We start from the raw sequence: 25,541 nt of genomic DNA on the forward strand, positions 1-25,541 counted from the left end.
ATGAGAAGAGCCCCCTCCAAGTTTAGCTGGTCAGCCTTTTGAAAACTTAGTTTTCTGAAGCGCCGCGAGTGCCATCCCAGCCATTTTTCATTATTGCGGGCTGGAACGTAGGGGAAGGCAGTTTGGGCAGATTGTCACCCGAAGAAGAGGAGATTTGACTAATCTCCCTGAATCTGTCTGTGTGCCCTTACCCTAAGAAATAAGTTACAGCCATTCTTTTTCAGCAAAAAGCACTAGCAGTGCAGAAGTTAGAGTAACCTGGGTATTGCATGCTATTGATGATTAGCACACTGCACATGGAGACAAAGCTTTTATACAGTACATATGAATTTTTTTAAAAAAGGCAAGTGAATGATGCCCAAGTAAAGGGACTGGCAACATGAAGTGATGTCTACATCCCTACCCCTGCTTGAATACATCACCACCAGCTCTATATTCATTGTACGGTGGGTGTCTGCAATCAAAAACAAATTATGAAGACTTTCAGAATGTATTTAGGCTGTAGGATAGGGTGCAAAGTGACAAAAAAAATTCAAAACAATTACAGAGTGCACTCATTTTTTTTGCACTTTGCACCTTTGTCTTCCAGTTCATAAAATACACTTAGGGGCCCATTCATTAAGTTCGAGTGAAGGAATAGAAGAAAAAAAAACTTCGAATTTCGAAGTGTTTTTTTGGCTACTTCGACCATCGAATGGGCTACTTCAACTACGACTTCGAATCGAACGATTCGAACTAAAAATCGTTCGACTATTCGACCATTCGATAGTCAAAGTACTGTCTCTTTAAGAAAAAACTTCGACCCCCTAGTTCGCCACCTAAAAGCTACCGAACTTAATGTTAGACTATGGGGAAGGATCCCATAGGCTTGGCTAAGTTTTTTTGGTCGAAGGATAATCCTTCGATCGTTGGATTAAAATCATTCGAATCGTTCGATCGAAGTATTTGCGCAAAATCCTTCGACTTCTGTATTCGAAGTCGAAGGATTTTCATTCCCCAGTCGAATATCGAGGGTTAATTAACCCTTGATATTCGACCCTTGATGCATTTGCCCCTTATTGTCACGCAGTTTAAGTGGATGTCATTCTTTAATGACAAGGATTTACGTATCATGGTCCTGCTTTGGAATGAAGAAGATATCAGGGAAATAAAGGAAAGGAAGAAATTGCTGTTTTTGGGTGATGCCTTTCTAACCTTTAAGAAACCTGCATGTTGGAAAGAATTGAAGGGTTTGGGGAAAGGTATCAAAAAAATCAGCCATTCTGGTCATCAAGAAGAAGGCAATAATCATTGAAGACAATAAGCTACGATGAAGAGCTACTGGTGTGGCAGAGCAGACAGCGCTAGGTGCCAGTAGGTTGTGAGAGTGATTTGCAGAGGAGCAATGTTGCATTTTTCCGTTGATGTGGCCCTATCCTGATAACTGGACCTCAGCTTAATTGTAACTTTAACCTAATTTGCTGAAATCAAATATGTAACCAATGAACTATAAAGACACCTAGTATCAAACTTTAGAACCGTTGATTTTTCCTCAGTGGTTCATGGCTGAACTTGAAACATCTCTTGCATGTGTCAGACTTAGGTATTATCAACACTGTGGACTATTGGCAGCATTAATTTAATACTGCTATATGAGTTTGTAGGTGTGCAGCACTATAATAAGTGTATTGCTTGTCTTTTGCCTGTATTTTCAGTGGGAGGTGCTGTATGTTGTAATTGGCTTTTTCAGCTGCAGGGTGGGGCAGAACATAGTTAAAATGAGTCAAGTTTCCTTCCTGTATGATTACATTTGCTTTCTTGGTATTATTAATATTGACAGAAAATAGGAAAGCATCATAGTCTTGTATGGGCCTATTGCCTTTTCTTTCATGGATGACTATTAAACTATGTCAGTCTGGGTAAGGTTTGGTACTAGTTTGTTTTGAAAATAAAATTGTAAAGCCAGATATATACATACAATAAACAGAAGATAAACTCACCATTTTTCCAATCATCATAACATACGGTCCAAGGTATTTGTTTACACCAAAGATATCAAGCAAGCGAATATACCAGTAGATAATGTTCACACAATAAATCACTCTGCCATAGCTGCTAAAGGGTTGCTCTTGCAAGCGAAGTACCATCCCAATAGAAAAGAGCAGAATGGAGACGAGGTCTGCTAAATTCCAGTATACTTGCAGCCATACTTTAAACTTTTGTAACAGCTTTCCTGGCTCGGACATCAAGATCTGTATGAACACAAAGCAGTGTTACAGAAAGTACTTGGCCAAAGCTCCTTTGCAAACCCAATATGCTGTAATCCTGTTTTTTATGCTGTAAGCAATCCTGAAATTAACTTCACAAATCAAAGAGTCATCTTAGAATACTAGGCAATGAATGTTTTACAATATATTGTAGAGATGAACCCTAAATAAGCACTGCCTGTACTGTGTGAGAATATGCAATCAATATAAACAGTATTGAGCTTTGGCACTGCCACTGTATGCTGCCAATTTGGTATGAGTGCCAAGAATTCTGATTGGCTTCCGAAACATTTAAGAAGTAATCCACTTGATTGCACCAATGTTAAAAAAAGGAAGACATTATTCAGTGCTGTATATATATATATATATATATATATATATATATATATATATATATATATATATATATATATATATATATATAGTGAAAAAGGATTGTGGCACTCACAGGGTTTTAGTGAAAAAACTAAAAATGTTTTATTATTAATCCTCAACTTTCGATCCCCCACAGGGATCTTCGTCAGGAGCAAAAACAAACAAAAAACCCTGTTTCACTAAAACCCTGTGAGTGCCGCAATCCTTTTTCACTGCTTATTTCCCATCCTGGCACCCAGGTATTAATTTTGTCTACGGAGTGCACCATTCCTTTGGTTATATATATATATATATATATATATATATATATATATATATATATATATATATATATATATATATATACAGTGTATATATATATATATATATCTATATATATGCTCTACAATATAATAACAATCCCCCTCTAAGACTGGCATATCACCTCTTTATTTCCATCCTATGCCTTGGCCATGGCAATGCCTTAGCATGTCCCAGAGTGGGGAGATTTCAATTTACACTGGTCAGACGTACACCTGATACGGATATTCCCTCTGAGTATTGAATTAATATATAACTAGCACACAGTGATGACATCAGTCTTGACAAGACAGACCTTCCAGGATAAATGTAACTGTATCTGCCTAACAAGGGAGGTGTTCCTTTTGTATCATAGGCAGCATAGGCAGATACTGACATCTTCTTTTATTCCGTATTATCAGACAAAGGCAATTTGTCCTTAGAATGATCATTTAATGTCATTTTATAGCAGGACAGTTTTAAAAGGGATCGATGGGTATTATCTATAGATATAAGAGGCCAGGCTCTAACAATAGATTCTTACTTTGCATTATGCCACCCTCTCTCCAATATCTCAAACGTTACTTCAGCAATAAATATCAGTATTATCCTACTACCATAACTGCTAGAAAAGCTAGAATAAATTGTTCCTAAATTTGGTGTCATACTCAAAATTCATTTTTAGAGATTGCAGAATCATTAGTCATTCATTTTCACTGTAATACGGTAAATGTTTAAAAAAATTTTCCCAGACTAGAATAAAATGAACTGATAATGAGAACCATATAGTTCACTATAGACAATGTTCTGCATTTTCATTAATGCTCTATGAATATCCAACGTAATATATCCAAACCCTTATAAAGACAAAGCAACAAATGTGATTACAGGTAATATATATATATATATATATATATATATATATATATATATATATATATATATATATATATATATATATATATATATATATATATATATATATATATATATATTTAAAACAGGAAAAAAATGTAACACTGCAAAAAGAAAGCAACTTTTTGCATTCATAAAATATTGACAAAACTAGAAGGCCACTATAACCAGAGTTTACAACAGTTTATTTCCAAAATTATAGTGTCCTCTAGTGGCTACTCATGTTCTTTTCTTTTAATCCCTGCATCTGAAAATTCTCTGGCATCTTGCTCTACACTGGATGATGCAAGATAATAATAATGATAATACAGGTATGGGACCTGTTATCCAGAATGCTCTGGGTTTTCCGGATAATGGTTCTTTCTGTAATTTGGATCTTCATACCTTAAGTCTACTAGAAAATCATATAAACATAAAATAAACCCAATAAGCTGGTTTTGCTTCCAATAAGGATTAATTATATCTTAGTTATTACAGATAAAAAGGAAATCATTTTTAAAAATTCGGATTATTTGGATGGGAGACTTTTCGTAATTCAGAGCTTTCTGGATAACGGGTTTCTGGATAATGGATACCATACCTGTAATAATAATAAATCAGCTTGCTATACAACAGGGTAGATAGTAAACAACTGGACCAATATTGTAATGATCCAGCTGGTGAGGTCATGAAGATAAAAGCTACTATAACGATTTGCTTGCAGTAGTAGAGGAACTACAAATGGTTACCATGGGCTTCAACACTGGTGCAAGGTTGCACCTGAGTGTTTTATTTTCCTATCTGGCTTTTACAGCAAAATCTTGGTTATTAACAAGAGAAAGTGTTAATAACCCACCTGCTGTAATTAGTTCAGATAGCTGGATGATAAACTGTCCATAAAATATCAAAGGCAGAAAGCAGAACAAACATTTTTATATAGTTGGAACACGATATATTCTTTGTTACATATAATAATACATGTTAAAAGTTCAACTGAATCGGCTGTACCTCACGCATTTTTTCTATTCCCAGAGTGAAAATATATGAGATGACAATCCATTCCTGGGTTGATGGCCAGCGGTCCATTTTAACTAGAACAATGTAGTTGAACAACATGAGGTAACCCATATAGGCCATCTGTGGGGAGACACAAGAATAAACATATTTAGATACGGCATTTATTGATCAGACTTAAAGTACAGAAGCAGATCTGTAGTGTATCAGTAATGCTGTGTAAGAAACAAGAGATTAACACCAGAGAGTACAACTATTTAGAGTTTAAAGATGTCTGTACATGTATATAGACAGAAAGACAAAGATATGGGGCATATTTACTAAAGGGTGAAAGAGAAAATCTGGAGTAGTTTCCCTTAACTTTGCCAGTTTACTAAAAAGAGAAAACACCAAGTTTTGGAGAATTAACTTTGCATTGGTGAAAATTCTCTTTGCATTGGCATATATTAACCTCTCTTCTCCAGGTGAACTTTCTCCAGTGAAAATTCTCCAATTGCCTAAGAGCACAAGAATGTATTTTTCACATAGAGATATTTCTCTAGGTTCAGGCTGGCAAAATACCATTATAAAGATAGAGCAGCCACTTTTAAATCTCATCAACATCCCTAATTTTCTCCATGGTGAAAGGAAAATCTTTAGACAATTTTTCCCACTACAATTGTACGGTGAAAATATACTGGCGAATTTAGAAGTTAGATGAAGCAAAAACTGACATGTTAGTAAATGTGCCCCTTGATGTGCATAACAATAAACTTACTGTGAAGAACCAGAATTTAACAATTGGTGCATTGTAAAACTCGTAGATCTTTCTACCAAAAGGAATTAGTCGGTGACGTGGGTGCTCATCTTCATCCTTTTTCCTTGATGAATCTCTATTGCCTCTTGCCAGCATTGCCTATTTGAAAGGATAAATAAGGCTTACATATGTGCATTTACGCCATTTGCCTTGGGTTAAGGTCTTGATGTCTATTGTGCATAAGGTTACTCATAGAATTATCTTTAGAATTAAAGAAATAAATGTACATGTACACGTAGAAGCTTGCTATGTCAAGTCTGTAGAAGCTGCTGGAAATACTTGAGGACCCTGTCTAACCTCAGGCAGGGATTAATTAAATCTAACATTTTATGGCAGCCATGTTTGACACAGTGCTTGGTACAGTGCGGTATATTGTACTAAAATATTAATTCATTAATTAATTAAACAATTGAATATGTTTTTGTAGAAGTTGTAGTCAGTAGAGGATTGGGATGATATAGTGTTGGGCACACTTCATGTCAGCTAACTATACACATTCACATCACATAAGAATATCATTTTTACATATGATAGTCTTTTAATAAATTGTGGATTACACAATGCAGAATTATTTTCGGGTCTGCTGGAAATAATTCTATGAGACAACTATTTACATTTCAAAGATGCATACGACTTGCAATTGATAGGTGGGGAATGGTTAATGATGTCCAGCTTTGTCCCTTCCTATACCAACTCCTTCACATTTTGGTCTTGGTTCTCATCCCTATAGATCTACAACAGGGGATTAGCCTGGTAGATCAATGCTATGGCCAGGAGACAAGTTTCCTAAAAAATACAACCTAGCAGAGATGCTATAAAATATATGACTATAGGTAAATAGTTAGGATCACCATAAAGGGTTATATCACGAAAAAACTTTCACAGCGTTACCTATTGGGATTTAAAAAATGATTTTTCTTTCTACGAGTCCTGTGATAAATTGTTCCTCCGTTTAATACACATTGATTTGTTTAATTTGTTATTATACTTTTATTATCTGCTTAGTACCGGTTTCAAGCTCACCCTTAAGGTTTGCTGGTCCGGGTGCGCAAAGCCCCAGACCCCTCGCAAGGTCACCGGATTCAGCTTCCCAAATGAATGAAGATATAATATCTTACCCGGACTTCATTGTGACCCAGGTGCAGCCGCCCTGAGTCCGTCGCTAAGGGAGAACGAAATGCTGCACACACCAAAATCCTGGACAGCGCACTCTTCGGATCACTCAAGGAATCGCTTGATCATCAAAATCATTGGTAAAAAACTTGATTTTGTTAAATATTTAACATTTTAACAAACTGGCAGTGACACGAAACGCGTCAGACCTCATGGCGCAGGGCTATACAGTTTGTTAAAATGTTAAATATTTAATAAAATCAAGTTTTTTACCAATGATTTTGATGATCAAGTGATTCCTTGAGTGATCCGAAGAGTGCGCTGTCCAGGATTTTGGTGTGTTCACCATAAAGGGTTTACTTTGATGTGGTATGGAGGCAATGTTCTAATCTGAAACTTGTAATTACAATAAACAGTTTTTGAAACATAATGAATTATTAATAAAACATAGGGCCAAGGAACATGGGAATTTCTTTCCATGGTTTCATCAGGAACTATGGGGCAGATTTATTAAGCAGCGAGTTGCGTTTTCCACGAACATTTGAGTTTTCAAGGTTATTTTTTGTTCAAAAATCACATTTTCGTGTTAATTATTTTGATTATACCCCGACCCTGGAAATCGCTTGAATACGAAAATACGCCGTCTAAAACCTGTCGAGGTCATGTAGGAGTCAATGGCAGAGGTCCCTTGAACCATTTGATGTTAATAGCCTTCATGATGTTTGAGTTTTTTCAGGGGTTTTGCCTGAAAACTCAACAGAAAAGTTTTTTTCAACAGAAAACTTGATTAATTCAAGTTTTCAGGTTGTTAACCCCAAACTCTCTGAACTGAGTTTTTTCCATTCGAGTTCATTCAAGGTATAAGAAACTCTAAAATTTGACCTTTGATAAATAACCCCCTATGTGTTACGTATCCAAATAAGTACTATATATTGACTATGGTATGTACCCTAAGCATCTGAGATGTTTTCTGTGGAATTATAAATCAAACACACTAATTGTTACCAATTACTCCTCAATGAAATGTATCATTCTGTATATACTAGGGATTCTATCCTGATTAGTCAGTAGTCTAGGCTCAAGAGAATAGTTAAGGGGGTTATTTAATAAAAGGTACTAAGTTTTCCCAGGAGCAGTAACCCATAGTCAAACTGAGTGCCTTTTATTACATATGGGGGTATGTGAGCTAGAACAACACTTACAAGTAATGTTTAAATATGATAAATTATTTATACAGGGATATGCTAGTTTGGTGCTAATTAGGGCTAAGTTTCAAGAACAAAATGAAAAAGTTAATGGTGTTAGAAATTTAATTTATTCCCCTTGTTACAGAGTATTGACCAGGTAGCAATAATGGGGCCATGATATTGCATAGGCATTGGGGTATTTTGAAATCATCATATACTAAGGCAGGGGTCCCCAACCTGTTTTACCTGTGAGCCACATTCAAATGTAAAAAGAGTTGGGGAGCAACACAAGCTTGAAAAAGTCCCTTGCGGTGCCAAATAAGGGCTGTGATTGGCCATTTTGTAGCCCCTATGTGGACTGGCAGCCTACAGGAGACTATTTGGCACTATACTTAGTGTTTATGCAATTTAAACTTGCTTCCAAGCCTGGAATTCAAAAATAAGCTCCTGCTTTGAGGCCACTGAGAGCAACATTCAAGGGGTTGGACAGCAACATTTTGCTCAAGGGCTACTGGTTGGGGATCACTGTGCTAAGGTGATGGCGTTTATAGCCTCATTTGTTTTCATAGAAGTGAGGGTTCATTTTGATTAGCTAGGTGGTAATATTGGGTTTAGAAAGAAGTTAGGCCAGGTCTTGTATTCCATGGCCTTGAGCCTAGGTAATGGGGTTTCCTATCCTGTGACCAATGTTACTGTGTAAAGAAGGTTCACTCCTTCAGTGTCTGACTGGGCCAGCAGGACCCTGGGAAAAACCTGGTGGGGGCTGGCCTTCATGGGCCTGCCAATCCATGCCTGCTACCCTGCCTGGACTGCCCCCTCTCCCCTGGTCAAACCCAATCACTGCACCAAAATTAGAATGAGTTAAGTACACGCTGTCACTGCATGGGGGGTGCAAGGTTTGCTGCCAGGAGGAGGGCCCCAAAATTCACACTCCCAGTGGGCCCCCGGGTGTTCTAGTACAACCCTGCACTCCTTCATTCTAACTCATACAGGTCTAAATTAATGGATTAAAGAATATTATAAATGTCTGTCAAAATATGTGGTATATGTTATTGAATGTGCACGTGAAGGGCCATTTACACAGTGCAGGGCATGGTACAAAGTACAAATACTAACAAAAACTGCCATATTTTTGCACTTTGTGCTAGGTGCAGAGCCAGACCATGGATGCAAGTACTTTTTAAATGAGCACTAAGGGGCATGCTTTGGTGCTCTAGCAATTGTGTCCGGTGTCTCTATTTTGTGAGCATCATTTTAAGGCATTAAAAATAGAGGCATGGGGCACAATCTGTATATAGATGTCACTTTGTTATTTGTATGCAGTAGCGACATATTTTTAGAACAATTTTTAGAAGCGTATTTAAATACACTCCTCAAAAAATTCCATAGTGAATAGAAAGTGGGTGAGTTTTTTTGTGTTGACAGGTAATTTTACACTTTGATAAATCAGCCACTAGCAATGCTAACTTTCCCACAAAGGAATTCTACATATACAGGTACATGTACATGTGAACTGCATAGCTAATGGTTGTACTAATTTAGTGTAAAAACGATATAAAAATGTATAAATATATAATGTTTTTATATTTCAGTATGTAAAGACAATAATAATCATTATGGCATGAAAGTAGTTGTAATGTTTGAAACTTTGATCATGTGCTTGGATATGGGAGAATAAATAAGGATCCAAAAAGGATGGAAAAGCACAAAATAATCAGGATCCAGTTGAGAAATGAGAAAAGAAAAAAAAAATACCTATCCTGCTCGCCCTTTGCATATGGCCTTAGGTCAAGTACTTACACCATCTAACTTTGTCCTGAAGTCCACCATTCTGTCTTGAAAAGTTTCCTCTGGTGGGCGACTCCACACCCTCACCACTCCCTGTATAAAAAAGTGTTGTTTTAACTGCCCATCCCTTCTTATGTTTGTGTTATATCACATTTTGAGTATATATATATATATATATATATATATATATATATATATATATATATATATATATATATATATATGTTCCTCACTAGCATATATGATATTAAAGGTAATGTTTCACTGAGAAATAGTTGATAAGCAAAGCACTACCTGCTTAGGTGCCCTGAGTGGGATGCATAAGCAATTTCTCTAGATATCTAGTTTATTGTCCAGGCACATTGCACAATAGAAACTGTCACTAAACTATTACATCTCATTGCTTTTTGTCTGATATGACAGTTGCAAAGGTCAGTCCACTGTTATTTGTGCTCAGTGCAGTGTGCTGGGGATTTAACACATCATTTCATATGATACATTTTATATATATGATAACATATATGATAACATATTCTTATGTAATTTGGCAAGTTGGTTCTTCATTTCTATGTCTAGTTGCCTTACAGTGTATGAAGCGGAATTATTCAAAGACAGAGACACCAATGGAGTCAGTATGTATACAATTTGATTAAGTGAATCATATCACCTACTTGACTTCAAATTGATAAGGAAAAATGTGAAGGACTGAGCAGGATGGTTGAGTGTTGATGGGGTGAATAAGGAAAGTTGACCAAACAATACACAAAACTGAAATATTTAGTTGCTGGGAACAGAATTATATTTATATATAAGTTCCTCAACAACTAGATGGTATCTTAAATACTGCTAGGGACATTTATCATCACTTTTCCATTATCTATGGTCCTGTCCAAAGATTGTCCTATATTGGAGGGAAATCTTTGGTTTTTTGAATTATCATTTGAAGATACAGATTAAATTGTCTCCGTGCTTTGTTTTTTTGCATCTGGATAATATTGTATGTTCTTCAGCTCCTAACACAAATTTTATTTCCCATGAAGATACATTTTTGACAGTTTTTTTCCTAGCTGCTTCCAAGAAAGCTTTATTTAATTCTTGGTTACATAAAGAACCCCCCTCGTTAGCAGATGCTATTTCTTTTATGAATTAGCTTAGTTGGCAAGAAGCCTTATTATCCAAAACCAAAGGGAATAATTCCATAGACTCTTTTAAACTGATTTGGTCTCCTTATCTTGAAGCTTGTAATTCTAATTCAGGTAAACAAATAGGACGGTTTCTTCATTTGTAAGTTACGTGTTCAGACATTCCAGTCAACGAATGGACATTTTTCTTTCTTTCAATATGTTTACTTCCACTGGCTTAGTTAATTTTTGTTATTTTCAGTTTATTGTTGTCAGTCTCTTAAAATTGTATTCCGTTTTCAATCTCACTATGCCATCATATTTAATACATGTCTTTCTTCATCTGCATAATATTTGCTGTCATAATGTTATTACTTGTTTAATATGAAAATCAAATAAAACATTTTCAAAATAAAGGGACATTTATCATTAAGATGCTAAAAATTATACACCTGATGCTTCCTGGAGCTACTTTTTTGAAGTACCAAGAAGCAACTTAATGAGTGTTGGAGCTCCACTCAGACTTGTACAACTGACTCCCTTAGAAGCGCTTAGTAATTTCTTAACAAATTTGTCAGACATCATTTACTATGTAAGGCTAAAATGATCTTTTTGAGTGATGACTGCAGTGGTTTGTGTATGTGGTTACTGGAAGAAAAAACTTGACAGATGCTTTGAGATCTGACCACAGTGATCAAATATGATACAAGTCCATGAATTCTTTAGTCAGGTCAAAAGACTGGAATGTCCCTTGTCTAGTCAGTAGCTTGCTATTGCCCAACACTGCTGTCATACTCTAGGGTGTTGTTAATATCTTGTTCTGTTTACCAGATTTTATAGAATTTATAACTCTATTTCCAATATAATACATTTTGTTGACTGTGTTCTCTGAACATCTCATAATAAATGTCCTTCTAAGAGCAGTTACAGTTGTAGTACATGTACCGTAAGTTCCATGTCATCATCTTCTTTTTCTTTTACTGTTTTCTCTGGTTCTTCCACTTCCTTCTCCTGTAGATCCATTTCATTGGCTTGGGACATATATGGCATCTCATCTTTATTTTTAAACTCCAAGCTGAGAATTGAAGGAGGAAGTAGAATGCCAAGAATTACCTAAAAAATGACATTAGGAATTGATTAAACTATAAACACTATGAAATAATCAGTTCAGGTATGGGATCCATTATCTGAAAATTAGTTATCCAGAAAGCTCCAAATTATAGGAAGGCCATCTCCCATAGACTCTACTTTAATCAAATAAATCAAAATAATTTTCTTTTTTTCTGCAATAATAAATCAGTACTTTGTACTTTGATCCTAAATAAGATATGATTAATCCTTATTAGAAGCAAAACAATCCTATAAGGTTTAATTAATGTTTAAATGATCTGTAGTAGAATTAAGGTATGTAGATCCAAATTACAGAAAGACCCCATATCTGGAAAACCCCAGGTTCCAAGCACTTCTTTATTAAATGAGCCTTAAAAAGTGGAAATAGAGGAATTTTCTCTCTGTCCCTTGAGGCTCTTCATTGGATTTAATGTGACAGTTACATTAAAAAAAATATTTCTCAAAGGTGTCATAAATAAGGCAAAATAAAATAGCTGTAGTGACTTTTCTATTCCAATATATTCTGTATTGAGATATATTATATACATTACACATATCCCTGTAGAAGTCATTTTTGCTAACCTTCGCTGAATCAGTTATGACCACTGATAATTGTATCTGACTTCACATTAGCAATAGTTTGCAGAGGTCATACATCTCAGCACAAACCTTAAGGCTAGAATTTTTTCGCATCCGGAGCCTGCCCATCCACATATCCGTCAAAAGCATTTGGCTGCATGTGTGAGCAATGAAGTCTCTATGCTTGGCTGCTACGGCCAGCTGGAGGCATGTGGCATTGCTCCAGTTCTTAAGCTCATAGGTCAACAGTTTCATTGCCAGCTGTTCATCCTGCTTGTATGACTGGTCCAGTAACTCAACTGCCAGCTGCCCAAATTCCCTGAAATGAAAACCTTGTGATTATTCATTGAATTCACCATTGGTGATGAACACTAACCTCGGTATTTTTAGGTGCAATTTGGAAATTCTCCCTTCATCTGATTATTATAAAAAAAATAGTCCTGTCACCACTTAAACTAGAAAGCAGAATGTCCATTGAATATGAATACTGTCAATGGCTGTCATAAGGCTAAACTACATTTCCATTACTGGTGGAATGACAATGCTCTTTCAACAGTGCACCTTGAAGAAAATGAAGGGCCACCAGTGGTGCAAGCTAATTGGGCACCTAAAGCATATAACATTGACAATTACCAGGGCTAGACACAAAAAGCATAAGGGGGTATTCCTCCTTGTATTTTCTGCAATGCAATATATGATTCTGCTGATAATAACTTAAGGTCTAGAACTCTAGATAGTTGAAGTTGTTACTGAGGTTTCTTACTCATGGTAGTGTATTAACCATAGAGCTGTGTAAAGAAATAATAGGATCACAGTATTTTAATAAAAACAAATTCTCAGCAAACTGTCTGTTTGTATTTACGTAATAAATATTTACTTATGGGCGTCTCCATGAAACTTGGAGGTGCCAGAAGTAGGCAGGCTGTATGAGGTAGCTTTGAATGAAGGCCAGGTTTAATGAGTCATATAGCCTGCCTGTTCAGCTGCCTCCAGGGTCTGTCCAAAAAGAGAACAACCATATATTATACAGTAAATATAATATAAACAGGCAGATACTAATTAAAATGATTCTACCCAAATGATTCAGTAGGAGTAGAAAAGGTGATAGTAACGTCATTACCAACCTGGAGTTGTGGTTTAGCTCCTGTGAAATATCATCGACCATGTCATTTTCAGAAGCTTCGTGTGCCATGGCTTTGCAAAGTTTGCAGGCTACCAGGGCCTTTGCCATGGCTTCCTCTCCATGCTGCCAGAAGAACAGAGCCATCTTTTGGCGCTTCATGAGAACTGCCCATAACATAAGCTCATGGAAGGGAAAAGGGAAGTGATTAATTTCAGGGTCGTCCAAATCAATATCGACTTCCTCCTCTCTTTTCTTTGTAGTCTTTCTTCCTGTTCTTATAGGAATCTCATCCTGTCACAGGAGAACACACATGCTTTAACTTGTTAAACAACAAATTCCCTTTTCAAAGAGGTCAATCCAATAGTTGCATTGATAAATGTATCAATTCATTAAACATTTTACACACTCTCAGAAAAATACAGTAAGTTTTATTTAACTCTGCCCCATAATGCTTGCTTTTTTTCTCTGTTTTATCGGCCTGCTGTTGGTTCATAGTTTTAGCAATTCATGTAACATTATTATGTTTGATTGCTTCAGCTTTATTCATGCTCTTATAAATGTATGTCTTGTACGCCTTGTTCTCTGCAAGGGAAATAAAATATCTCAACACATTTGTATGCTCTCACAACAGTTATTTATTGCAGTTATTTTCTTGGTCCATGCTTCTATTGGAATTTCTCTCCAAAGATTTATGATCCACTCATACTTATATTGCCAACATTCTGTGCTCTAAAAATCGACAAGTATGCTAATTCTCACTTTAGCCTATGGAGATATATCAACCCAGTCTCTATTCTGTGCCCTCGGTTTTTTTCATGTAATTTCTTATAAAAATAAAGTGGTTATATCCTTGAATTCCTACACAGTGTAGGAATTTATTAATGTACTCAACAGTCACTGTTAAAACTTTCATTTGATCCCTTGAGTTCCCTTTTACTTTTGATCCTTCCAAGTCACATCTTATTCTATGCTTATCAAAGATTTTGAGAGCTCCTGAAAGCTTTTATAAAATTCATGTCTCTGTTTGCTAGATCAGATCTTTTTATTATGGTCTGCTTATTGATGGGCGAATAAATTCAACAGGCATAGATTTGCAGTGAATTTCTGCATTTTGCCACCCACGAATAAATTTGCAAAGAATTTAATGCATTTGGACAAAATAGTCACGCATATAAAAATTGTTGCATGTCAAAATAATTTTGACGCCCATTGACTTTTGCAAATTTTCGCAGTTTCGCCCATCACTAGACTTCTATATAGAATTTTGTGTTATTTCTTAGTTTCACAGTGACAAGCCAGTGATCCTTATTTATAAATCTTATTCTTCCTTCCTCGATCAGCTGAAGCATCTACAATAATCCTCATATGGACAAACCTTGAAAGATGTCAAAGCATTCCATACTGCATGATGCCATAACTTTTTTCCCGATTTACAATCAACAGTACATTTGGCAACAGTGCCCTGAGACTTTTTGGGTACCTAGAGAAGCCCTAGGCAGAATTGCTCTTTTCTTCTGTGAACTTCTATCCCTTTTCTATTGTGTACAATTAGTACTAGGAAAAGGACCAATGCAACTTATTAAATAAATATGGCTTAATGCCTTGCACCTACCTTGTTTGTGTGGCCCCACCAACTGACTATTCCACTATCAATAACCGTTTCAGTTTCATTGAATGAATATTTTTTTGAATCTAGTGGTTATAAGTCTTATGCAACCGGACTTGATAAGTAATCTGAGTGGCTTGCTAGGCAATCTGAATGCCCTAGAAATGTAACCCCTCAAGGGTAATATGTTATGTTTTGGGTAGCCGAGGATGAATAGAGTATATAACTTTCACTGTTAAGCTATCCAGGAAGCATGCACAGTATAAGTCTGAGCACAGTGACATCTACAGGCATCTGCACAAACACCACATAATAGTCACCAACATCCAGTCACAATTCTTTGTGTGATCCTGCCACAATGGCACTGCACAATTTCATTGAGGCACATGTTAATGTTTAATGTCCCTTCCTCTGTTTAGGGATAGTTGTTCCAATTTAGCATGAACGGACTCCTTCGCACTCCTTTCAAACCATCTGACTTCTGGGTCCATAATATGCATATTTCTGTCCAAAACTGTTGTGTAGTCTGCTCAATATATAGATCTGTGCATTATCATTACATCGGACAATATATCACATATTACTTTGCTTCTGCGTAAGGGTTACATTTATTAAAATGTGAGATTTTGCTACAAAAAAATCACCCACTTTCTATTAATTCTTTTGGGATTTTTAGAACTGTATGTATAAAATGGTGAACGTTCACCTACTGATAAATATGCTTCAAAAAATTCCACATGAATGAATAGAAAGTGGTTGTCACGTTCGGCACCCTATATCCAGAACCCAAGCTAAGCTCCCTGGTCTCAGCTCTCACTTCTGCCTTTAACCGGCACCTTTCACCTCGGGAGGAGTGCTCGGCTAATCGGATGCCGCTAGGTCTTAGTTGAGAGAGGAGCTAAGCTAACGGTTCTGGACGAGCAAAGGCACACAATCGTCTCACCAGGATACTGGAAGGAAGAACACCACCAGGAACAGGCAGGCCGGGCCAGCAGAAGCAGAGATTAGTCAGACAGGCCGGAATCAGGGTTGGAGAGCGTAGAATAGTCAGTGGACAGGCAAATAGTCAGGATTGGAGAGTTCGAAGTTAACAGGCAGGTAACGTCAGGGTAGGAGAGGATCAGAATAGTCAAGAAGGCAGGCAAGGTCAAAACCAGTAGATCAGATAGAAAACACAATAGCAAGTCACCTAGGAACTTAACAAATTGAACCTAACAACGGGCAACATGCTAACACTGAATTCCCCTTTTTATATATTTATTTTTTTATATCTGGCGCCAAATGCGCAATGACGTCATCACGCTGGCGCATAAATCAGGAAGAGCGCTGGTGTGCACGCCATAGAGGAACTGGACACCAAAGGAACAGGACGCATGCGGCGGTCATCCCCGCCGAAGGCATGGCGGGCGACCCGCATGCCAGGGGCACACCACTGGACCACCAGGGTAAGCGGAGACTATTACAGTGGGTTTTTGTGGCAAACACTAATCTCACATTTTGATAAATCTGCCCTTAAGGTTTGGTTCTTTTAGGTGGGCCAACTTCTTTGTTTGCTTCGAAAAACACAGAAATGCCTTGCTTGTGAAAAATATTGCTGCAATATTGGAAAAACTTAAGATGATTTTTTATGTTATTTTCCTTGCTATGCACCTGTGTTGGTCTGGTGTTCCTTTTAACAAAAGCCCAGTGTGGGCATACACAGAGCTCCTTTGAGACCCTTGTATCCATAATGGTGGGGAATTCAGCAAGACTGAAAATGAGTTGTGAAACATTTTTAGGATTAAAGCAAGTCCAGTTGACTTTTCTCTACTATATACTGTTTATCATGTCCTCAGCACCGGATTCGCTGGGCGCGGTTCTAGCGCCCTCCCGCACTACCGCACGCTGCTGCAAAAGCGCCGGAGCACTGGGGAGCACAGGCTCCCCACAGAGCGGCTGGGCGGCATGCCGCCCCCAAAAATGTGCTGCCCTAGGCCTATGTGGCCTCGCCACAAATCCAGGCCTGCATGTTCTGCATAAATATTAATTATTCGACCGCACATGTTATAGTCATATTAAACACTGTGTATGTACTATACCTATTATTGGCGGTGTGCTGTAGGCCTTCCAATACTTAGCAAACAAAGCAGTTAAATTTTTAAAAACAACCACAAAAGGGGTCTTTTCTGCTTTTATTGGAAAGACACAGATTTTGGATGGTCATCAAAATTTAGACAATAGATAATCAAAACATTACAAGGACTCTGCAGAATTTGCAAAATCAAATACAACAACAATAAAAGAACAGCAGAGCAAAAGACTGTATAGTTTACATACCTCCATTCCTAGTAGTTTAAGAGCTTTTGGCTGTTATGGAAATACAAGAAAAAGAAGAGAATCAGCCCTGGCACTGTATATTTTACAGTAATATTTTCAGAAATAAATAATTAAATATATATATAAAATATATAAAGTCAGAATTCTGATTCTTTGCAAGCTGTTTTGGATTTTTGGATTTAAGTCACTGCTGCATGCCCTGGGATGCCTGTCTGGTTACATGGATTTGCCTATTTACTTCCTTTCTTTACAGCTGAGACACACTTTGGCTCAAACTTCTGTCTACTGCTCTGCTGTTTCATTTCTCTGACCAGGATAGGTTGCCTGTTATAGCAGAAATCAGACTGACGTTGGTGAACACCAGTTCCCCAATGAAAACTCAATCAATTCACCGATAACTCGATCAAATTGAGTATTCGCGTTTTTCCCCCTAATTGCATTCATTAGAGTTTTTTCATAAATAATCAAAGATCATAAGAGTTGTGAGTTTATTCAAGGCAGAAAAAAACCTCATAAACCTTACAAGCTCGACCTTTGAAAAATATCAGATGCTGCAAGTTGCTCCACCGTCTCAAATTTTCTAGTGGCAGGCTTCATCTTCTGTTCTGAACCCATGCAAGCTGCATTTGCTTGTGACTGAACCTAAAAATACATGCGCCATCTTGTGGAAGTCCGATGTCATGTAGAGAGTTCCTTAACAGTTAAGACTTGAGAGTTCCTTAAGTTTTGCATCTCTACATGTTTTTTCTCCACTCTCTCTTTTCTCCTGTTCTACAGTACCTTCTTCTCCTGATTGGGTAACCCTAATTCAATATCCAGGAAACTATGGACTCTTGCAAATCTAGGGGCAGATTTATTAATCTTCACCCATTCATGTTCAGGTAACCAACTAATAAAAAAAATAGCGAGTTCAATATAGCTCTGGCTTGCTGCTAAATGACATTAAAAAAGAAAAAAAAAAGAAAATCTCACCAGGTTTTAGGTGGCAAGCTTTGAGTGAGTTCAGGGTCTTACTTGTTTTTTCATCAATCAGATGACCAAGCACAGGTGGGTGAAGATTAATAAAGCTGCCCCTTAGAGTAAACCTCCAGTACTTTAAGTGATTCTGTCATGATTTTTATGATGTCGTTTTTATTTCCAAATTACACTGCTTACACTGCTAATAATTCACTCTACAATATAAAATTTAATTCCTGAACCAGCAAGTGTATTTTTTTTATTTGTAATATTGGTGTGTAAGTAGGCATCTCAGGTCATTTTGCCTGATCATGTGCTTTCAGAAAGAGCCAGCACTTTAGGATGGAACCGCTTTCTGGCAGGCTGTTGTTTCTCCTGCTCAATGTAACTGAATGTGTCGCAGTATGACCTGGATTTTACTATTAAGTGCTGTTCTTAGATCTACCAGGGAGCTGTTTTATTGTGCTAGGTAGCTGCTATCTGGTTATTTTCCCATTGTTCTGTTGTTAGGCTGCTGGGAAAGGGAAAGGGGGATATCACTCCTGTTAGGCTGCAAATCCCCACAGCAGATGTTTGGTGGGTGGGTCATTTTGTATTTAACTTGTTGTACACTGTTTGGCTAATATACACTTGATAAAGAGCAAGAGCTCGAAACATGTTGTGTTCATGAATAAAGGCACCGTTTGAAGCCGATTCGCCTGTGCTTGTTTGTATCCACACCTGCATTTGAATTTCGATATCACTCCAACTTGCAGTACAGCAGTAAAGAGTGACTGAAGTTTATCACAGCACAAGTCACATGACTGGGGGCAGCTGGGAAACTGACAATATATATAGCCCCATGTCAGATTTCAAAATGAAATATAACAACATCTGTTTGCTCTTTTGAGAAACGTATTCCAGTGCAGAATTCTGCTGGATCAGCACTATTACCTGATGCATTTTGAAAAAAATACATTTTTTCCCATGACAGTATCCCTTTAAGGTGTTTGGTCCTAAGGAGAGAACCTGGGTTATGGATCTTCCATGGCATCTGAAGAAGTTTCATATGCCTTGGGAGTTTCTGTTGAGTGCTACTGAGAAGGGTTCTGTAAGACACACCTCCAGATACACTTATAGTTCTGCATGCCAGCCTTCTCTGCTGTTCACTGGTATCTGTCTGGTATCCTCATAGTTTACACAGCATTTTCCAGTATTTTTTCAGTTGTTCTCAATAAACACTGAGGGCAGATTTATCAAAATGCAGGATTAGAGCTGACCACTGAAACACTTACTCACTTTCTATTCATTCCTATGGGATTTTTAGCAGCATATTTATTAGTGGGTGAAAGGAAGAGTTCACCATTTGATAAATATGCTTCTAAAAATTCCATAGGGATGTATAGAATGTGGGTCAGTTTTTCTGTGTTGAGCTCTAATCTCGCATTTTGATAAATCTGCCCCTGGATGTACACACACGGCTATATATTATTTAGCCACTAGATGGCAGCCAAAGTATGACACATTTATATCTTATTTGACCCAAAAAACTGACTGTTAATGGCATTGTTTAGAGCTCTGCTGATCTGCAGCATCTGATGAAAAAAAGGTTGTTGGAAGTAATACAATCCTGGTATTCATTTCTTGTCAGGAAATCAAGCAGAGTATAAGAGTCTGTTGTGTCAAATGGCTTTCAATGAAGAAAGGTTTTTAAATATTTCTCTCACCCTTTTTGGTCCAAACAGGTTGTGGTAAAGAGTGCGAAATCTTTTTCTGGTATAGTTGCAACGATATGCTCCTCCCATCAGGTATTCGATAACAAGTCCGATATCAATCAGGCTTATTCTGTAATCTGGAGGGAGGTTTCCCTAAAACAGAAATAGACTGTATTTAACATATAGGGGTTTGTTGCTAACCTGTACAAAATATATACTATAAAACAACAAATCATACAAGTACAAAACCGACTTTAGAATGAATAGAAATGTATAGAAACAAATGAAACAAATAATGATATTATACTGGGTAATTCACCTTAAAATAGATCCAACCGAAACCTGGATATTCACGCTTGGAAAGAAGACATACAGTAGATTAAATAAGAAGGTGCAGAAATCGCGAGACATAACAGTGGATACAAATGTAACCGCTAAGAGTTCAGCTAAAAAAATAGCTGTACTTTCAGGAGCAGCTTTATTAAAATATGGAAGTGGGGATGCACCGAATCCAGGATTCGGTTCGGGATTCAGCCGATTTGGCCGAATCCTTCTGCCTGTCCGAACCGAATCTGGATCCTAATTTGCATATGTAAATTAGGGGCGGGAGGGAAATTGTGTGACTTTTTGTCACAAAACAAGGAAGTGGTTAACCCTTCCCACCCCTAATTTGCATATGCAAATTCGGATTCGGTTTGGTATTTGGCCTAATCTTTTGCGAACGATTCGGGGGTCTGAATCCAAATAGTGGATTCGGTGCATCCCTATATGGAAGTAATTTGCAACTTTTTGCCTGTTTTTTAATGGGGAAAATGTAGTTTTCCCCACCGTTCACTATCATTTGCTATATTTGTTTCTCATGAGATTACAGGTGAAAATAACGTCTCTCCGGAGGGAGGATTTTCCTTAGATGACCCTGATAAGAAAATACTATAAATGTTTACCAACTTCACCAAAGCATGCTGAAAAGCTTGGTACAATAACTTCCTATACTACATGTTCAGGGGCAGGATTATAATAAAATGGTGATTTTGAGTTTGAATAAAAAGAGATTTTGAGCAGTCTTGGGGCCCTAAATCTCTTGGAGTGCCACATCTAGTCCAGAGAGGAAGCTTACACTTAGCATGCTTCAGCAAATGATGGGAAAACATTTGCTTTTCAAAAAAATAATTTTAAGCAAGCCACATCACCAGGTCCAAAGATAAAAAGTGATTTTATTAAAAAGAAAACATACTTGTAAAAACATGGGTGCATCAAACTAGGAAAACACTTAACTGTACTTATTTCAAGCTCCAGGCTCTAAATCATAGGCTAACATTGATATGGTCACATTATGCTATGTAAGTTAGCTCACAGAACCATCTGGTCACATGCTTGTTCAGCAAACAGTTTAATAGTTGAACAATTTCATCTGTATCTGATGAATGGACAATAAGTGATACTACCTATTGTGTGTCGGTTAGCTCAAGACGTCATGTTACCTGCTGTGGGTTTATAATATAACTTTGGTGCAATTTTGCTTCATTTGCTTTATTTTTGCGTCTCCATTTAGAATAACCTCTGGGGTGTGACATAGTGATATTGGCTAACTAATATAATCTTAGCAAGCTTTCAGAACATTTTAGTTCCTTTTTCAAGCTGATTTTTTTTCAAGATGATTGTAATCAACTTGATTACAAAAAGTTCCTCTTTCGAGCTGATTGTAGTCAGCTTGAAAAAGGAAATAAAATTGTCTGAAAACTTGCTATGATTATATTAGTTAGCCAATAAAGGTATCACCTTAATACCACTTTGTTATTTTTTATTTCAAAAGGGTTGCCCTGTAACACTTGTACACATGTGAGTGGGCTAAGGATTCTATTTTATCACTTTTGACTTACTCACAGTGTCAGACTGGCCCACCGGGATACCAGGAAAAGTCCCGGTGGGCCCAGGTGTCAGTGAGCCCTTGTGCTGCTAGACATTTGGCCTATTTCATGGCCATTCCCTATTTTTATGAGAACAAAGAGGCTAAATAGTTGGAAAAATAGAGTATAGTATGTAAAGAAAAGAGACTAGGAGAATAGAGTTGAGTGAGTAGAGGAAGAAAGGAGAGGAAGAGTGGGCCCCTGGTCTGAGATTAATTGGTGAGCCCCTGGTCAAAGTTTTTGGGTGGGCCCCTGTTGTCCCAGTCCGACACTGCTTACTCATAATTATTTCTGCTTTAAAGGGAACTGTTATGGGGCATTTTTTGCAACCTCCTATGACAATCTGTTCATGGGTTTGTAGGAGCAGTCTTGTGTCCATGGAGATGCCAATCCCTATTGAGATCACATAGTTTGGTACAGTAGCTTAATAGACAACCTCATATTAATTTGGAAGGGCATGCTAGGTGTTTTGAAATGTTTTGAAAAATTCTAATCCATGTAAGAGAGAATATTAAGAAAAGAAAAACTTCCATTAACCAACAAACATTTCAATAGCTGCACCCCAAAAGGTACCATAGATATAGGCATTATAATCATTGATAAAGTACATGCCCCATCATGATGGGGGGGAGTAGTTTCATTCCATTTAACTTCAGGGAAATATTTTGATTTATAACATATGCATCCACACCTCTAGGGTCTGAATTCAAGGTGGGATATTACAAATTTAGTCTGCTTAAACATGATGTTCTCATATGTATTAAGATATTATATATAAAACCTGTTCTAATACTATGCTCATAAAGGTATCTGGTTTTATACCTATTCTGAGTTAATACTATAGTTTCAGGAGTATCTATTTGCTTTGAATGCAATGGAATTTAAAATGCCATGGAGGTCCAGTAGATGGTGCTGTAAACTAGATTATATAACGTGAAGTGACCTCATCAATTTAAGTCTATGACTTAAAGGGATACTGTCATGAATTTTTTTTTTCCATAATGAATCAGTTAATAGTGCTGCTGCAGCAGAATTCTGCACTGAAATCCATTTCTCAAAAGAGCAAACAGATTTTTTTATATCCAATTTTGAAATCTGACATGGGGCTAGACATATTGACAATTTCACAGCTGCCCCAAGTCATGTGACTTGTGCTCTGATAAACTTCAATCACTCTTTACTGCTGTACTGCAAGTTAGAGTGATATCACCCCCCTCCCTTTTCCCCCCAGCAGCCAAACAAAAGAACAATGGGAAGGTAACCAGATAGCAGCTCCCTAACACAAGATAACAGCTGCCTGGTAGATCTAAGAACAGCACTCAATAGTAAAAACCCATGTCCCACTGAGCCACATTCAGTTACATTGAGAAGGAAAAACAGCAGCCTGCCAGAAAGCATTTCTCTCCTAAAGTGCAGGTACAAGTCACATGACTGGGGGCAGCTGGGAAATTGACAAAATGTCTAGCCCCATATCAGATTTCAAAATTGAATATAAAAATCTGTTTGCTCTTTAAATGTTGCTGAATCTGCTGCTAAGGTGCTGACAGGTTCCCACACTGTACTGTTAATGTACTGTACTCAACAAAACATCTGTAGATTTGTAAGCAGAAGCACAGGTGCTCTTCTTATTGAGTCCTTTTTTGACTTTGTGCACATATGCAATGTATCATGGTTATTGGACTTTGAATAAATCCTTGTAATCACTTTTAATTGCTTATTATAAACTGCTTTGGATGCATCGCTTACCTACATTGTGTCTTCAGTCAAGCCATAGTCAACACATAGAATTCTGGTTGAGCTATTATAAACCAACTTGAGAAATCAGGTAATGGCTTGTGTTATTATCAGTTTTAGACAACACAACACCAAATACCGCTCATTCATCCGTGAAGAGATCTTCACCGAATATTGAGCTTACAAACAAATTGCACGGCTTTGCACAGAAAGACACGTACATCTATTATATGGGAGCGCACAAAAAAACTTTTAAAAAGTATCACAGTTGTTTCAGATATGTGATAAGCATACCTGCTTTACGTTTAACACATATTTATATATCTGTCTCATTTCATTAGGAAATGAGATGACCTGGAGGTGAGAAAACACACAGCACATGTACATGTTTGGGAAAATCTAAGGAATTGCACAATGATTAGAGTTTTTGGCTTTTTTATTTTTCTTACCATATATCAGATTTAGGTGCAATGTAGTAAATCTAGTTAACAGAGTGCAATCACGAAATAAATAATAGAAGCCCTTTCTATTGGGTGGTTGTTTTTTATTGTTTGTTTGTGGATTCATTATCTTTGTTGGGGTATTTTTAGAGAAGGATCGATCAATGTGCACTGTTATCTCAGCACTTAAGAATGTTAGACTATTGTCTTTGGCAAATGGCATAAGAGATTTATCCAAAAGATAGATGTAGTTCGATCAGTATTGTAAATGCAAAGGTGGCACTGAAAAGTGTTGTTTATGTTTCAATGAGTAAAATAAAACATTTCATAATCAGCATTGCTCTAAATGACAGATATTAGTTTTGGTCTCTGTTTTTGGCCTTGGCCTTGTATACACCAGATGTAAATGATGAGATCTAATATCATATGGTTTACGTGTATAGTTTCATTCTTCATTAGATTTTACCTATTAATATTTAGGAGTAAGATTTGCAGAGGCAAATATACACTTGGGCAGTAAACTATAGCAACCAATAAGTTGTTAACTTTGTTCAACTGGCCACAGGTAGAACAATGAAGCTAAAATGCAATTGATTGCCAGTGGGTACTGCCCAATGTTGGCTAGTGAACCTTCTTGTATCTTCAAAACTGCTTTGGTGACCATCAAACTTATTTGTTTCTTGAGCATGAGACAGCTTTTTGGAACATTAGTCATAAAGGTGTAGTATAAATATTGGATATTATTCCAACAGGAGATGACTGTGGTCATTTATCATGACCCCAGCACATGTGCTAGATGGTTAGGGAGCATAAAATAGGTCTTCTCCATGCTCAGTCAAGAAGCACATGTGTCTGGCGTCATACTGTGCTCAGGATTAAAAATCGTAGGGCCCAAGGCACCAATGGCAAGGCAGGGTACAAATAAAGCAAAACATAGTGACTTGAGCTTTATTTTCACAACGTGCACCATGTCCTCACTTACATAAAATTACCCCTTCCATTTATTTTGTCAATGTAGAAATACACACACATGTGAAAGATAATATCTTTAGAATTTTACTAGCGCATTGCTGTGAGGGCTAGAAGAATAAGGGATCTCAACTGGGCAGCCCAAAGAATTGCCTTTTGAACAAACACATTTTATGGTTATGCTTACAGTATATATATACATCACAAGGCCACTGCCCACGCCCAATTCCTTGTGTGCAACGGCATCTACTTATGAAACCCAGCAATTTTCTGATGAAAATAAAAAGATTTTT

At 37.1% G+C, this 25,541-nt stretch overlaps 1 protein-coding gene across 3 annotated transcripts in view; it reads right to left on the reverse strand.

The window, feature by feature from the left end:
- trpm3.L (transient receptor potential cation channel, subfamily M, member 3 L homeolog) overlaps positions 1 to 25,541 on the reverse strand; it is a 152,369-nt gene that overhangs the window by 12,037 nt on the left and 114,791 nt on the right. For 2 of the 3 annotated variants that reach the window (XM_041564224.1, XM_041564231.1), the window contains exons 13-21: positions 20,211 to 20,351; positions 17,548 to 17,577; positions 13,627 to 13,916; positions 12,593 to 12,821; positions 11,759 to 11,926; positions 9,705 to 9,785; positions 5,566 to 5,703; positions 4,803 to 4,931; positions 1,980 to 2,231 (exon numbers count right to left, since the gene is read on the reverse strand). In XM_041564224.1, the coding sequence (XP_041420158.1) occupies positions 1,980 to 2,231; positions 4,803 to 4,931; positions 5,566 to 5,703; positions 9,705 to 9,785; positions 11,759 to 11,926; positions 12,593 to 12,821; positions 13,627 to 13,916; positions 17,548 to 17,577; positions 20,211 to 20,351 (1,458 nt within the window). The remainder of the gene's footprint in view (positions 1 to 1,979; positions 2,232 to 4,802; positions 4,932 to 5,565; positions 5,704 to 9,704; positions 9,786 to 11,758; positions 11,927 to 12,592; positions 12,822 to 13,626; positions 13,917 to 17,547; positions 17,578 to 20,210; positions 20,352 to 25,541) is intronic. The other variant, XM_018258772.2, reaches the window with a different exon arrangement.

The sequence above is a fragment of the Xenopus laevis genome, chromosome 1L (assembly GCF_017654675.1).
Source record: "Xenopus laevis strain J_2021 chromosome 1L, Xenopus_laevis_v10.1, whole genome shotgun sequence".
NCBI classification, from domain to species: domain Eukaryota; kingdom Metazoa; phylum Chordata; class Amphibia; order Anura; family Pipidae; genus Xenopus; species Xenopus laevis.